The sequence below is a fragment of the Callithrix jacchus genome, chromosome 3 (assembly GCF_049354715.1).
Source record: "Callithrix jacchus isolate 240 chromosome 3, calJac240_pri, whole genome shotgun sequence".
Lineage (NCBI taxonomy): Eukaryota > Metazoa > Chordata > Mammalia > Primates > Cebidae > Callithrix > Callithrix jacchus.
Window position 1 is genome coordinate 89,219,855 of NC_133504.1, and position 15,664 is coordinate 89,235,518.

The 15,664-nt window shown below is 46.5% G+C and overlaps 1 protein-coding gene and 1 long non-coding RNA gene across 8 annotated transcripts in view; one reads left to right on the forward strand and one right to left on the reverse strand.

Moving 5' to 3' along the window:
• LOC118152227 (uncharacterized) overlaps positions 1–7,631 on the reverse strand; it is an 87,513-nt gene extending 79,882 nt beyond the window's left edge. Inside the window, exon 1 of the long non-coding RNA XR_013532999.1 lies at positions 1,642–7,631. This is a non-coding gene — a long non-coding RNA (uncharacterized LOC118152227). The remainder of the gene's footprint in view (positions 1–1,641) is intronic.
• The window catches only part of LEF1 (lymphoid enhancer binding factor 1), a 120,535-nt gene continuing 111,167 nt past the window's right edge, over positions 6,297–15,664 (forward strand). For 4 of the 7 annotated variants that reach the window (XM_054253615.2, XM_054253614.2, XM_054253617.2 and 1 more), the window contains exons 1-3: positions 6,297–7,661; positions 10,042–10,108; positions 11,506–11,639. In XM_054253615.2, the coding sequence (XP_054109590.1) occupies positions 7,449–7,661; positions 10,042–10,108; positions 11,506–11,639 (414 nt within the window). In that variant the 5' untranslated portion in view covers positions 6,297–7,448. Of the gene's footprint in view, positions 7,662–8,894; positions 8,922–10,041; positions 10,109–11,505; positions 11,640–15,664 lie in introns of those variants that run through there. The other 3 variants (XM_078366724.1, XM_008992874.5, XM_008992875.4) reach the window with 1 other exon arrangement.

Here is a 15,664-nt window from a genome sequence, read left to right on the forward strand (position 1 = left end):
TCACCCAGGTTGGAGTGCAGTGGCGGGATCTCAGCTCACTGGAACCTCCGCCTCCTGGATTCAAGCAATTCCCTGCCTCAGCCTCCTGAGTAGCTGGGATTACAGGTGCCTCCCACCACACCTAGCTAATTTTTGTATTTTTAGTAGAGACAAGCATTTTTAGTTCAAGACCATAGTGGCCAGGCTGGTCTTGAACTCCTGACCTTGTGATTCACCTGCCTTGGCCTTCCAAAGTGCTGGGATTACAGGTGTGAGCCACTGTGCCCGACGTTCTTTTTTTTTGAGGCAGAGTCTCGGTCTATCGCCCAGGCTGGAGTGCAGTGGCACAATCTCGGAGGAGGCAGTAGCACTGCATCCTCCGCCTCCCGGGTTCAAGCAATTCTCCTGACTTAGCTGCCCAAGTAGCTGGGATTACAGGCATGCGCCACCACACCCAGCAAATTTTTTCAGTTTTAGTAGAGACAGGATTTCACCAGGCTGGTCTCGAACTCCCGACCTCAAGTGTTCCACCCGCCTTGACCTCCCAAAGTGCTGGGATTACAGGGGTGAGCCACTGCGCCCGGACGGCCACTCTGTTCTTAAAATGATCTCTCATCATGCTCACTTAGGGGGTAACAAACGCGTCAATAATTTTGGTGGCCTTTGTAACACAACTGATGGAGGCGTGGAGATGGTCATAGCAGCGGACCTGAGAGTGTAGCTTCCCATTTGCTCGTGGTAATGGTTCTTAGCACTTGAGAAGTTTTTGGTTTTGCAACTTAACAGGTCCCCTAAAAAGGATCGTCTTTGCTTCTTGCTCTAATAATACATTTGCACATACTTTCGCATGCATGAGCTCACTTAATAGTACGGTATTATTACACCCATTTTTCAGAGAGGAAACTGACTCTGGGAGAGGTTAAATGGCTTGCCTGAGGTCACCAATGGCATGAGAGGGAGCTGCAGGGCCCATCTCCTGGCTTCGGATCACAGTATTTCAAAGCTGTCTCTTTATTTTAGTTACTTCCATAACAATAGAAGGGAAGGGACCTACAATTTTTTAACCATAAAAACAGAAAGGTTTCTGACTAGTGGCCTATAGGAAAAGATCTCTGCAGACTATCGACAAGAGGTTTTCAAATCATAGGGACCAACTATGATACTACTTTGATAAAAACATTAACATTGGGTTTCCAGAATCTAAGTTCTGTGGAACAAAACTATGCAGTGCACCATATCATGTGTAGAAAAAAAGGACCACTATACATAATGAACATATGCACACGTGTTGCGTCAACGTTCTCTTCCCAAATGTGGTCGCAGAAGAAAGTGCGAAGCATGCTGAAATAAGACGATATTTACTGCTGAAGAAATTCGGCTTCACATATCGGTGATTAAGAACAAGATATTATCCCTAATAAAATTATTACAAAACGAAATCTAGAGAAACTAAGTATTTCCCTATGTTCTCTTTATTTTATCCCATGTGCTCAAGAATGGTCGCAGGGAGCAGAGAAAGAAAGAAAGCCATAGAGAGCCAGCCTCTGCTGAGGGTTGGTTTTGCTTTAGAATCTGGAATGTGTCCAGGCTTGATTTTTATTTTCAATTCACATTTCAGATCCAGCTCCCCAAACTCTTTGATCTTTCTCCCTGTCTCCTTACCCGGAAGAGAACCCTTGGCCTTCTCAGCTGGGAGCTGGGAGCACACGTGGAAAGACTGGCTGGGATCCATATTCTTGCCAAATTTAGTCACACAAAGGGGCCTGCAAGGGAAAAAAGAAAGGATGAAAGCGGCAGCCGCCACGACTTCAAAGGCCGCGCCGCCGCGCCAGGCCCTGCGCAGGCGCCGCCCTCAGCCGATATAAGCCTCGACTCGCGCGCGCGGGCGGCCTTTCCGCGCGCGTCCCCGACCCGGGGTGCGAGCCGAGGGGCACTGAGGGGCCGGGGCGAGGAGTGCGAAGGGCTGGATGCCGCGGCCGTGCTACCCGCCGGCCTTCCGAGGCCGGTCCTCATGCCAAGTTCAGGCGCCTGAGAAAAGTTTTTCAGAAAGGAGGGAAAAGAATGTCACGTCCTGCCCAAGAAATGAGCAGTCCTGTGACCCGCAAAATGACTCCAGCTCCCACTTCCATTCCAGCTCCATTCTAGGCATTCCCCGTGCGTGGGAGCCCGAGTTCTCGGCGCAGAGCGGAGCCGACCGGCGAGGGCGTGTGGCGGGGCCCTGCCTGGCTCCTTCGGCTCCCCTGGGCCCGCCTCGCGTCCCTGAGTCCCGGGCGCTCTCCTCTCGGCGGGATTCCTCTCCTTCTGGGCAGCCCTGGGACGTGCGCCCTCGCCTCCCAGGTGGCAGAGGGGCGGCCCGCAGAGCGAGGTGGGATGCGCCCCTTCCTTGCGGGCCGCGGGAGGAGGCGGCCCTCTGGACCACTGCGCCTCGGACCCCCACCCGGCGAGGCGCGGACGCGGGGCCCAGCCTGCCTTGGCCCAGCGCGGGGAAATCCGCAGGAGGGCGCGAGGAGTGGCGGACCCCCCTCACTCCAGCCCCGCGAGGCTACACCGAGCTGCAGACGCCAACGGGCGCCGGCCCCGCGGAAGCCCGACGTCCGCAGGCGGCCGGATTTGGGAACGACTTTTTCACGGTCCCACGAGTTCCCTGATACCCCGGAGGGTGGGGGGTTGAGTTTGTTTGTCTTTAGGAGGTGGTAAGAAGAAGCGGAAGAACCCCTGGGACACAAACTGCCATTTCCCTCGCCCCCCTTCTCTCCTTTTCCGCGAAGTCCGTTAAACCGAAGATGCCCGCAGCTTTCGTCTCCGGGCGAACCCAGGGTGGGAAACGGAGGGGGTCGGAGTTCCGCCTCTGGAATCACATTTTTCGTTTTCTAACCCTTTCTCTCCGGCTTCTGAGTATCCTCTTCTGTAGGCCCCGCCACCTCCTTCCCTTGGGATCCCACCAAAGTTGTAGCTGGGAGAGAGTCCAGGCCACACAAAGGGGAAGACCCGGAGCCTGGGCCGGGGTTAGGACGAGGGGGCGGAGAGGACTTGAGGGGGGAGGCACCGTGTTTTTCTCTGGTCCTTGTAATTAAGGACTCACTGGACTGTCTGTAGCCGACTCGAATTGGCAGCAAAATCGCCGGGGGGAGGGGTTTTCTAGTGTGAGTGGGGCTCACTCCCCTTGCTCTCCTGCACACTCCCAAGCGGGGCTGGGCTCCTCTTACCCCGTGGGCAGAGAGGCCGTCTCTCCTCCCCCCTACCCCGCTCCTCTGTTCTTGCGGGGGGTGGGCGCCTCGCCCCCCACGCAGTTGAGGAGACGGCGCCCGATGCAGAAGGAAGTGTTGACGGGGATAAAACAAGTTTGCTCCTAAACTAAACCCAAACCAAGCAAAGCCACCAGGAGGGGAAAAACCGACAGCAATCCAGCCAGCCCCTAGCGATTGTTTTCACGGTCGGAATTAAATCACATCAAAACGCCCCCTGAAACCCACATCCTGAAGGAGTGAACCTGCAACAGTCAACCTCCAGTCGTTCGCTCGAGTTCACACGAACAACTTGCCTCTACATCCGAGGGAAGGGGGCGGCGAGCGGCGGGTGCCTCTCCCGCACCGCACCCACCACATCCCGGACCCGGGATCCCACTCGCACCCGTAGAGGCGGCTGCTTATGTTAATAGCAGCCCCCACACGAATTAGAAAAGACCGCCCGGTGACAGAATTGTGTTTGCCAGAAACTACAATGAATCCGTAAGGGAGAGGAGGAACGTCTTCCCGGGGTTACTTTGCACCTCCTGCGTCCTTCCGCGTCCTCCTGCTTTTTCCGAAAGACAGACTTCAAGTGGAAATGTCAACCTCTCTCCAAAACGAAGCTTTATAAATCTGGGGCGCATGTTTTTTAGTAAAGCCCCTTATAAGTGCTGCTTATCAGAAGATTTACAATAATCCTAAAGACAATCAGCCAACACCGGTTATACTACTGTAAAGAAATCAGCCACGCAAATACAGCAAGGTGCTGGGTGATTTCGTTAGAAACAATGTTTTCAATGGACAGAGTCACAGTAAAATACCAAACACAGCCACCTACCCTTGGCCCTTCAGATAAACAGTTTCCACTAGTTATTGTAAAAATTCCCATCTTCTTGAACTCCTGATCTTCAGGACACCTGGAGCATGGGCTCCAAATGACTCGGGGAATCCAGAGAGTTAGCATGAAGGAGAAAATGGGATCCGAATTAGTTTCAGCACTTAAACAGGGGGGATGCAAGAGTCGTCATTTAATCTCCTTTTAGTTTCCAGAAACTCCCCCCTGGCAGTTCTGTGTTTCCCCTCCCCCTCCTAAGGGTTTGATGAAAAGGATCCTCTACTCTGCTTTGGTGAAGCTGCATTTTCCAGTTCTTTTCCTATTGGTCAAATTGGTGCAGTTTATGAGAGGACTTTTGACTTTGTTTTCCCTTATGTCTTTTAAGAATGGGGCTATAAATGTCTGACACAGCTACATGTTCACTTCTCTGGGACGCTCACTCGCACTGGTACCTAACTTTAAGAGAAGTGACATACCACCATCATCCAAAAACAAAAATTGGATTTCTCACACACTGTAGCAGAATATACTCTTTTTCTTCTCTTGGGGCACAGCATTGTCAGTTATTAAAAAAGGATTTAATGTTTTACTTTTCCTGGCTTCCTTTAACAATCCCTTAATTTCACCCCAACTCCCAGATAAAATTTACATGTGACTACTGGCCATGTTCTAGGGACCAACTAGAGCCTTCATAAAGTTTAAAAATTGCTTCCTAGTAAATTCTCATTCCCAAGAAGAAGTAGTTATTAGTAGGTGAAGTTTTAAATGCTCTCTTAGATATAGGATTGTTAAAAATCTTTACCCATTCAATGTCCAGCAGCCTGAAATTTCACCTTTAGGAAAAAAAGAGGGATCTTTGCCTGACCATTTATAAAATAGAGCAAAATCTGATTCTGTAATGTTTTCTTTATTTTCAATTTAAGGGCGATAAAGATACATTTCTTTATGTCCTTTGTTTACTGTTCTGAAGTTTTACAGATGGCTACTGTATTGGATATAATAATTTTGCCTAGATTTTTAACTGAGGGGGGTTGAGAACCAAGGGACAAAATGTTTTCAAACTTCAGCTTCCCTTCTCTTGTAACTTTCACAGAGTACCTCTTGAAAACTCCTGTCCTTGTACAAAATGCATCAAAGAGACAGTGGAGACTGGGGAATTTTTGAGGTTGTATTCGGATTTGCATCTTCAAGGGTCCCTTTCAGCTTGCAGTCCAAGGTGCCAGGGACTGCCCCATCCTCCCCCCCTCTTCTGGCTTTGCTGTCCTGAGTCTTTGCCTTCTCTTCCCCCTTCTTGGATTATCTTTTCATTCTCTGTGAGGTTCCCACACATTGCGGCGTGTCTCTGAAAACCCACGAGAGACCTAGCATAACTCTCCGTACATCCCGTGGTGAGGACAGAATGAAAGAGATACTGTTTAAAAAGCAATAATTAAGATCCAGTCTTCAGTTCCTTCTTCCTCGTCATATGTTTTTCTCGGTAAGCCTGGAGATTTTATTTTTCTCTAGCGTGTTCCCTTGTTTCCAAAGAGTGTGTGATATTATATTCGGGAAAGCCACAACTCTCTTTTCCTTGTTCTTCTGTTCTCTCTTATTAGTTGAGCAATGTCTGTTATATTTTCGCCTTTTCCTTCTTTTCCCCAGTCCCGAATTCCCGCCTCTCCTCTCTGTCAGAGCATCTATCAATGTGGTGTCGATCACAGCGGCGGCGGCTTTCTCTTTCATCTTCCTCCCCCTGCCACAGCGAGGGAGGGAGAGTGGGAGGCGTCAAGGAGGTAGGGGAGAGACTGGCAGAGGAAAAGGAGTGGGTGGGTGAGGGCCAAGAAAATAGATACTTAGATGGTGAAGTTAAGCCATTCCGCCAATGTTTCTTGTCAATTTCACGCGGGCAAAGCTTGCCTCTCGGTGGGTTATAAGCAGCGCCCGGTCCTTCTCTCGCCAAGTTGCTTGATCTTTCCCTCCAGGCGCGCGATCGCGCGCTCGGGCGCGCGCGCGCGCGCACACACACACACACACACACTCACTCACTCACTCACTCACACACCCCAAAACCAAGACTCGTCCTACAGGATCTGGGAAAAGAAAAAGAAAAAAAAAAAGCCCTCAATCACCACCTCCTTCTCGCCGGCTCCCTCTTACCACCCCCCCTCCGCCTCCCCTCCAGCGGGCAGCCAAGGAGAGTTGGAGGCGGGGGAGGGGAGAGGGAGGAGAAGCGACGCAAGTGGGTAGCTTTTCAGCGCCGGCGAGGCGCGGGAGGAGGAGAAGCGGTGGGGAGGCGCAGCCGCTCACCTGCGGGGCAGGGCGCGGAGGAGGGACCCGGGCTGCGGGCTCTTGGGCCAAGGAACCCGGACGCGCCCGGAGCCTCGCACACGGCCAAGCTCGGGGCGTCCCCTCCCCTCAGCTGGGCGAACCCAAGGGGCGCAGCTCTTTGCTTTGATAGAGCTAGCTGGCGGAGGCGTGCAGAGCCGCGAGCCGGTGAGCCAGGCTGAGAAACTCGAGCTGGGAACAAAGAGGGTCGGGCTGAGTGTGTCTGTCGGCTCGAGCTCCGGGCAGAAGCTTTTGGGCCCGAGGCCCCTGCTGTGACTCCCGGAGACTCCGTTGTGCCCTCCACTACGGAGTCCCGGTGCTCCCCGGCAAAAACTTTATTCTTGGCAAACTTCTCTTTCTCTTCCCGTCGTCTACGGCCCCCACCTTCTCCTCCTCCTCCTCCTCTAGCAGATTAAATGAACCTCGAGAAGGAAAACCGAAGCAAAAAGGAAGAAAATAAGAAGCTCTAAAACGGACATCTCCAGTGTGGGTGGCTCTTTTTCTTTTTTTTCCCCACCCTTCAGGAAGTGGACATTTCGTTATCTTCTGATCCTTGCACCTTCTTTGCTGGGACAAACGGCCTTTTTGCCCAGATCCCCTCTCTTTTTCTCGGAAAACAAACTACTAAGTCGGCATCCGGGGTAACTACAGTGGAGAGGTTTCCGCGGAGACGCGCCGCCAGACCCTCCTCTGCACTTTGGATAGTCGCACTCCCTCAAGAACCGGCGTCCTCCGCGCGCAAATCCCGGCGACGCGGGGGGCGTGGGGTGGCCGCCGGGGCAGCCTAGCCTAGCCCGCGCCTCGCAGACGCCCCCGGAGGCGCCAGCTACTGCGGCCCTCGCCGCCCAGTGCCCTTCGGCCTCGGGGGCGGGCGCCGGCGTAGGTCTCCGAGAAGCGGGAAAGCGCGGCGGCCGCCGGGATTCGGGCGCCGCGGCAGCTGCGGCCGGCGGCCCCGCGTTCGCCCGCCCTGCTTCCGCCCGCGGTCTTCCCGCACGAACCCTTCCAACTTTCCTCTCCTCCTCCACCCTTGAGTTACCCCCCTGTCTTTCCTGCTGTCGCCGCGGGTGCTCCCACCGCGGAGCGGAGATTACAGAGCCGTCGGGATGCCTCAACTCTCCGGGGGAGGTGGCGGCGGCGGGGGGGACCCGGAACTCTGCGCCACGGACGAGATGATCCCCTTCAAGGACGAGGGCGATCCTCAGAAGGAGAAGATCTTCGCCGAGATCAGCCACCCCGAAGAGGAAGGCGATTTAGCTGACATCAAGTCCTCCTTGGTGAACGAGTCTGAAATCATCCCTACCAGCAATGGACACGAGGTGAGCTGGCCAGTGCCCCAGTCAGTTCCGAGAGGCGTGGCGGGTCCCTGGGAAACGCAGAGCGGGAGGAAGGGAACGAAGGCGCCCGGCATCCGGGCTGAGGGTCCCGAGTCGATCCCTCGTTTGTTTTGGGGTGTGTGCGTGGCTGGGCCCCCGGTCCGCATTCCGTGTGTGTGTGTGTGTGTGAACTTCAAGTGGATCAGTTTAGGGGGTTCGGTGGCTGAACGGTTGGTTCGCGGGCAGGAAAACGTGCCCTTAACCCACAACGCTTCGCCTTCGCTCTTTTTGTTGGGGCTGAGAGGTGACATGCTTTAAAGCGAGTAGGGCTGAACAACGCTACTGAGAAATTCTTCCGTGAGACGGAAAACAAAGTGCACCCGCTATCTCTTGGTAGACGTCTCTGTAAAAGTGCGTTAAACCACCAAAGGCTTAGGTGGGGACCCGCAGAGCGATAGGCGGGAGGAAGGGGAGGCGGGCGTGGGCCGGGGCAGGCGGGGCCGTCCCAACCACAGCCGAGCCGGTCCGCGGGAGCCGGCCGGCCGAGGGTCGCGCGCCCGGACTGCGGGGGCTGTGCGGGGCTCAGTCTCTGCGGCCGCTGGTGCTCCAGCGCCTGGGTCGGCAGCCTGGAGCTTGGGAGCGCCGAGCGGAGCCACGCCAAGGGTACACCCGACTCTAGTTTTCTCCAAGCTCCATCACTTGGAAACAAACCCACAACATTTATTTGGAGTTTGAGCCCAGATCAGGGCTTAAATCTTCGCGAAAGAAAGGCGACTCCGAGCGGAGAAGCCGCGGAAGCCGGGCATTAGTCTGGCAGGGTCGAAGGCGCTTTTTCGGTTCTCTGGCCCGCTGCAGGCGATCGCGCCGGTAACCTGAGTAGAGTAAATAGAGACACGTGGGTGCTGGAGAAAGAAAGCGCGGAGCCGGGCGGCGCGGGAGGGCTGTTTGAAGCCACTTCCAGAGCTGGTGGGGGGGGGGGGGGCGGATGGACCCAGATACCGGACACTCCACTGGTCACCCTTGTTCCACAACTGGGAAACCCTCTCGAGAAAATCCGGTAGAAAAGTCCTGACACCCGAATGATTTAACAAAAGTCTTTTCCCTCCAAAGAAACTTGGAGGATATACCTTTTTTTTTTCCCTTAAATGGCATCCTTCTACCCCCAAAAAGAAAGTGTGTGGTTTTGAGGGCGGGGACATTTTGGGTTTTAAACTGCGCGTTTAAGAACACCTCAGAGCTGCCTTCTCTATCCCAATGGCAGAGGTGAGTACGCATTTCGAAAGGCCGGGGGCCTGCGTTCAGAGAGCAGAAAGGTGTTCTTTATCAGTTGAATCCAGTTTGAGCGGGGTCGGGGCGGGGGTAGGGTGCACCTAACCCGGCGTAAAAGATTTGTGACTACTGTGTGTACTGGGAAAAGGAGGTCAGTGTGAGGACACACGTCCAGAGAACCAAATGACATCCCAAACACGGGCTTTTTGCCAAACTCTCCTATTTGTAGAGCAGCCTCTCTTTCTACCCATTTTGCTAGTCCTGCCTTAGTCCATGCATAATTTTGCCACCCGCTTCATATTCTCCACACTTTTCTGGTCCAGGTGAAGGACACTGAGTTGGAATCCGAGCACTCGGATGTTTAAAGCGTTACCCTTTGCTAAGTGTTTAGTGGGTATGAGGAGGCCTGAGGGTGAGGGGGTTGCACCACTGATTTGCACGTGGTTGAGTCTGTCTGGGTGGATGGTGATTACCAAAACTGATATCAACGGGCTACCTTTTAGATGTCTGTAACCTGAGTCTAATTTTCCTCCCTGTAACCACAGAACCGTTCTACTTTTGTAAGCCTGCACTCAGCCAGCCATGGTAGGTTATAAGCTCGAGCTGGAGCTTCTGCTGGAACTTCGCTCAGGGTAGTTGCCTTAAGACCTCATCTGAATGGTTGGCTTATGTTTAAATGTCATTTTCAGTAACAAAATGATATTTTAGCTTTGAGAGATCTGGTTGAACAGTTGTTGAAGAGGCTATCAAAACCATCAACCCCATTAACTCCTACTCCTATCATGTTAGGCATCCAAGTAGGCTTGATATGGTTTAATAAACAGCAGTCAGAACACCATGTGGATCTTTCCCAAATTTAACTATATTTTTATTGCTTTTGTTACTGTATATATGTTTTTGGTCTTGGGTGGCTAATAATCACACAAAACTACATGTTGACAAGAAAAAGATTTTGCAGTACTAAACACTAGCATATGTCTCTCAGAGTAATAAAGCAGAGTTGCCCCTACACCTCTTCCTTTGAATTACCAGCGCACACACATTTATATCATTATTGTCACAAACTCTAAGGTGATTTTTTTTTTCTTTTGGGTGTGGGGATTCATGATATTAGGTGGCCAGACAAGCACAAACCTCTCAGGAGCCCTACCACGACAAGGCCAGAGAACATCCCGATGACGGTAAGATAACCAATTCTAATTCTGACTTTAGCATATAAGATGTGCAGTTCTTATAAATAGGTGTGTTTTTTTACTTTCAAGTTCAAGAAACTGAGACTCAGTCAGACTATGCCCTCTATTTTAGTAAAATGGTAAAGAAAACGCAGGAAACGTATGGCTTACCTCTAATGTATATTATTACATAATTTAAGAATGTTTTTGTATGAGTTAGGGACCTTTGGATTTCAGGTGGGTTCCAGATTCTTTGGGGAAGAGGGGATGTCTATAATGAATTTTTCTCTTCCTCATCTTACCTTAAGTTCCAATTAGCCTACATCTTTAGTATTTTAATATATTATTAAGAAGAATGACAGTATTCATCAATTTATTTTCCAACCAGAATAGTTGTGAGTGGATTTGCACTTGCAAAATTGCTGGATTTTGTTTCTTATTACAGTGAAACGGCAGGCAGTGAATGAGCAGAGCAGAATCTAAATAGTAAAAATTTATAATTAGGAATATGCATATCAGAGATGATACACTTTCTCCCTATTTCTGAATCTTGCTAAAAACTTAAAATTACATACATATGTATTTAGACTTAAGGAGAATTCCTTGTGACTTTAAAAGAATCAAGTAACTTTAGAGTTTCCTTGTCAGTCTGTCTGTTCTCTATTAATTACTTAACTATTGGCCTAACTAAAATGAAGTGTTTTTACATACAATATGTTAACCAGAAGAAGGCAAGAGAATTATATATTAAGCTTCTTCCTCATCTACAAAATAGTTGCACAGATTAACAAGAAGAAATATACATATTGAACAAAAATTTCTTTGGTATAGTGATCTAAGTGTAGCAGATAAAATTAAGCCTCCCAGAGTTAATCCTTCATAAATTTGGATAGTTGCCTATATACTAAATAACAACTCTCTCCCTTAGTAGAATCTAGAATTTTTCTAGAAATCTGCAAGCACAAGTAGTTAGAATTTTTGAGTTTCTCTAAAAGGCAAAATATATAACTTCAAGTATGTAAATATCTCTCTGTGTGTGTGTAGCTAGATGGCCTAATATGTTTATATTACAGTTTTAGATTTGTGTGTGTTCTGTATTTTTTAGTCCAGTTTGTTAGTATTAGAACAAATTACGTTAGATAGATAACACTTATTTTTGTGAAAACATCAGTCAGTAGTGGAAGAACTGTTTGAATCACATGTTTTTAAAGCATCTGGTTTACTGCTATAAGAGAATAACTACTGTCGATCTAAAATAGAGCATAATAATCCAGTTACAGTATTTTGTAAACAAATCTTTTATGTAAGGTCTGATTTATCTTAGAACCATTAGATTTTCAGATGAAAAATATAGCGATATAAAAGGGAAGTCAGTGCATCATTGATTGTTCTTTGGATCCTCCCAGGAAAGCATCCAGATGGAGGCCTCTACAACAAGGGACCCTCCTACTCGAGTTATTCCGGGTACATAATGATGCCAAATATGAATAATGACCCATACATGTCAAATGGATCGCTTTCTCCACCTATCCCAAGAACAGTAAGTAATATGCTGATGTTGCAAATTATGTTCAGAAGTGTAAATTGATTTGTACTTTGGAGAATGTTTATTTTTCCAAACTCATTGGAAATGCTTTCACTATATATAACCATTCATTGCTAAATAAGAGCTGTTACGCAGAAGGGCCACCTTAAAATAGTGCTACCTTTGATGTCTTGCCTTTGGAATTTTAGCTTTTGGCTTATTGGTTAAAATAAATATGTAACAGATCATGAATTATAGAATCAAGTGAAGTGGCAACAAATCCATGATTTTATAAGTTGTGCTTTCTATGCTGATGAGAGGGAAAATTTTGATTTACTTTTAAAGCTACATAAGGACTGTATAGCTTTTAAATTAGTTTGTCTAAAAGGCAAAACACAAGCTATCTAGAATCAAGATGGCTTTAGCTATTTGGAGCTGAACGTTTGTTATGTTACTTTGGCTTTTAAAACAGTGTCTTATTTTATTGTATCAGCTAATGTTTCTTTAGGATCAGTTTGGTGGGGGAGGATGAGCTATTTTTACTCTACCGTCAATTGTTGAGAAAGCATCACTCAAAGATAACCCTAATGAAAGTTGTTCCTTTTTTTTTAATCTTGTGGTTTAGTTAACTTTTAAAATTCTAAAAATGCAGTGGTATTATAACTGTATTATGCAAATGCATAACATTATAAAGAATTTCATGTTGGTTATTTGATATTTTTCTTAGGAAGTAGAAACCTCATTTATAGTGCGAAAACACCTAAATGGTAACTTGTGTAATAGGTAGGTGTAAAATGTGCTGGTGATGGAGTTCTCTCTTAGAATTATCCCACCAGCAGTGGTGATGGATTTTTTTACTGACCCATCAATATATTTACCTTCTCTCCAACCCCTCTCTCCCTTTACCACCTAACCCCCAATGAAAAACACATGTGTATGATGGGTCTCGGGGATTAGAGTTTCAGTCTCACTGACAGCCCTGGAGGTCACATCTAGGATTGTAAAATGGAACCTATAGTGTGACTCATTTGTTCAGTGTTTCTACCAACTGAAAAAAAAAATCAGTCAGAAACATCTGGAAAGAGTAATGTTGTTAATACCTTAGTTAACAAAATCTGGAAGTGGGGAGATTCACCAAAGTAGCAGAGAATATTGGCTCAAAATCAACAGTTATTAACAAGAGTATTTGTGGTTATCATGATTATACATAGTCCTCAATTGTTGAAATGATACTTATATCAAATATGATCACTTTGTGTGAGCACTGTGATTTAGATGTTATTGTAATTATTTTCCAATAAATTTCAAAAGGATATTTGATCTCTCAAGGAATAAAATTTTTCTAATTTTGATATAGTTGTTAAAATGAAGATCTTGTAGTTTTGTATAGTAGTTAAAATGGAGATATAGTAGTTAAAACGGGGTTCTAATCTTGAGGGAGATCTTCTGATGGTTGCTATAGGAAATAGATATTTCATATTTTAAGGCTTTTCAAGTATTTAATGATAAAGACCTCTGTGTGATGAGGATGAATCTCCTACCTAAAAAGTGAACTAATAAAAGCAAAAATGGTTTAATATTTAGAGACCCCTCAAATAAATTATTGAGTTTTAATTATTGTAGGAGACTAAATTTTTGAACAAAACATGCTAAATATAGATAACTCTTTAATATTTGGGGAGGTTTTTTGTTGTTTTTTTTGGAGGGGGGTGAAGAAGGGAAGGAGAATATGTTTTAGATAAGGAGTAATTGAAGATTCCTGTTAAGTCATTTTCAGAATAACAAATAATCTTTCCAAATCAAAGGGCAGTGTTGGTGACAATAGAAAATAGCCCCCAAAGCAGTCTTACATTTTTCAGCTGTGCTTATCCAGCATTTGTGGAATCGATTCCTTAAAAAGATCAGCTACTTACCCTTTCAAAATGATAATTTTAAAAAGTCAGTATAATGAAAATGTATTGGTATTTACAAATAATCCCTAAGAATATTGAAAATTAAGCTGATCTTTCTCTTTATGCCAGCATTCTGCCTTCTGTTTCCACAATCTTGTCTCCCAATCTACCAGTATACTGGTCATTTTGAAATTTTGATAGTAAATATCTTCTGATGGAAGTTATTTATTGTTAGTTTATGTGTGAAAATTTTGAGGTCAGTGAAATCAAACAGTCATTCATTGTTTAGGAAAGATTCGTGGCCAGAATAAATGTTGGTCTGGGTAGAGTGTAGGAAAGGGGTGTGGTCAGGAAACAGTTACCTTACCCTGTTATCTGCTGCTTTACTTTATCCTGTTACATATTAGGATGTATTTATTCTAGGCAAGTTTTCTTGAGATATTCTGCAGTTTGCACAATTCCAGAAGCTTTTCAGCTGTAACCACAAGACTATGTCAATTTTTTTTTTTAGGTCCAACCGAAGTGAGTTACAATCTTTGGTTTTTAATACCTAACAGCTGTTTTTAATGTGTCTGAGATCAAAAACACTAACCGGAAGACAGCCTCTCTTCTTCACCCCAAACCACACTTCTGCCTTCTTGCTCTTTAACTCTATCCTTAGCAGGGCTGAGTGTTTGTGTCACTGACATCCACAGTGATAGATTCTCATCTAGGGTGTCAGGAGCATGGCAACCATTTGTGTTTGGGCTTAGGATGGGAGCATCCCCTTGGCCTCCTGCTACTTGAATTTGCATTACAAGCAATTGCTTGTTTACTGCATCTGCTTCCCAAAAGTGTTAGGACTGGAAAAATACCTGGGGTTGGGAGGGACCTGACCACTCCTTCCCTAAATAGTCTTCTGTTTGTAGGTAACTGCAGATAATCCAGAGGATACCAGCTATGGCCAACTGGTCTGCAGAGAAATGTTTCCCCTGGAATCTAATTATTAAAAGTGCATATGTTTTTGCTTATTTTTTAGAAGAACGCTAACGTAGGTATGCGTGAACAGATTGTACCTATGACCAGTATACAGTATTACCTATTCAGGAGAACCACTTTCACCTACTCAGCTTTTTTCCTTCTCAAGGGGAGTTTTAACTGGCAAATTACATCCTTCTAGAACTGGAATCCTCAGGGGTATGAATGTCCATATTGTCTACACCAGAAATCTTATGAATGGGTCTCTCACAGAACTTTAAATAAGAATTCTTAGTTCAGATAAATCGGGCCCAGAATAAAGCACCTAAGATCCTGACGTGTGGTGTCAGCGTGAGTTCTTAGGGCACAGTAAACCTTGGCTTGAGTTGGTCTTCTTCACAGAGAGAAGAGGTACACGCCTGTTAAATATTTTAGAGCCAGGACCCTGGAGAGTTTATTAAAAGCATACTCCCAAACCTTTCTTTCTCTGAACTTTATTTATGAAAATCCCTGTAGACCAATGGTAAAGTATTAAAAGAAAAAAACTGTTCTTTACATCCCTGGTTTGACTCTGGCAGTTGTGTGCCTGAACACCTTGTGAATGGTGAGCTTGGCTAGCTTTAAGTAGTGAAAGTTCCCACTGGCTTAATGCACTGTGGTTATTCATCTTAGGTGTCAATCTTCCATTTGTCCTGCATGCAACCCAAATGTTTAACACCTCAGAAAAGAAACATCTCATTTCTCTTCAGATGCTTGGGGAGGGAAAAGCAACACAGTGCAGGAAGCTGCAGCTCAGTGACGCCAAACCACAATAACACCTGGTCAGCGTAGCGCTGCGAACTTCATTGTTTTTAGTTTTTTGTGATCTAAGAGTGAATTTTTAGGTGGGAAAAGAAAGGTATAGGTGTTCTCATTTCAGCTATCTTTTAAAATGTTTATTTATTTTTTAAAGTAGAAATTGCATGAGTTCTTTTTTAATTATTTTATATAACTTAGTTCTGTTGCAACTTTTACCTTAGGGGAATCAACGCTTTGGTTTCTGATAAACAGAATTATACCTATTATAACTTTGTCTTACCTACCCTCCACATTTGTATTTGCTTGTAAACAGCTAAAATCTGATTTTGTCATTGTTCACATCTGGAATTAAGGAACTAAGTTGGACTTGTCTAATCAGTAAGCTTCTGAATA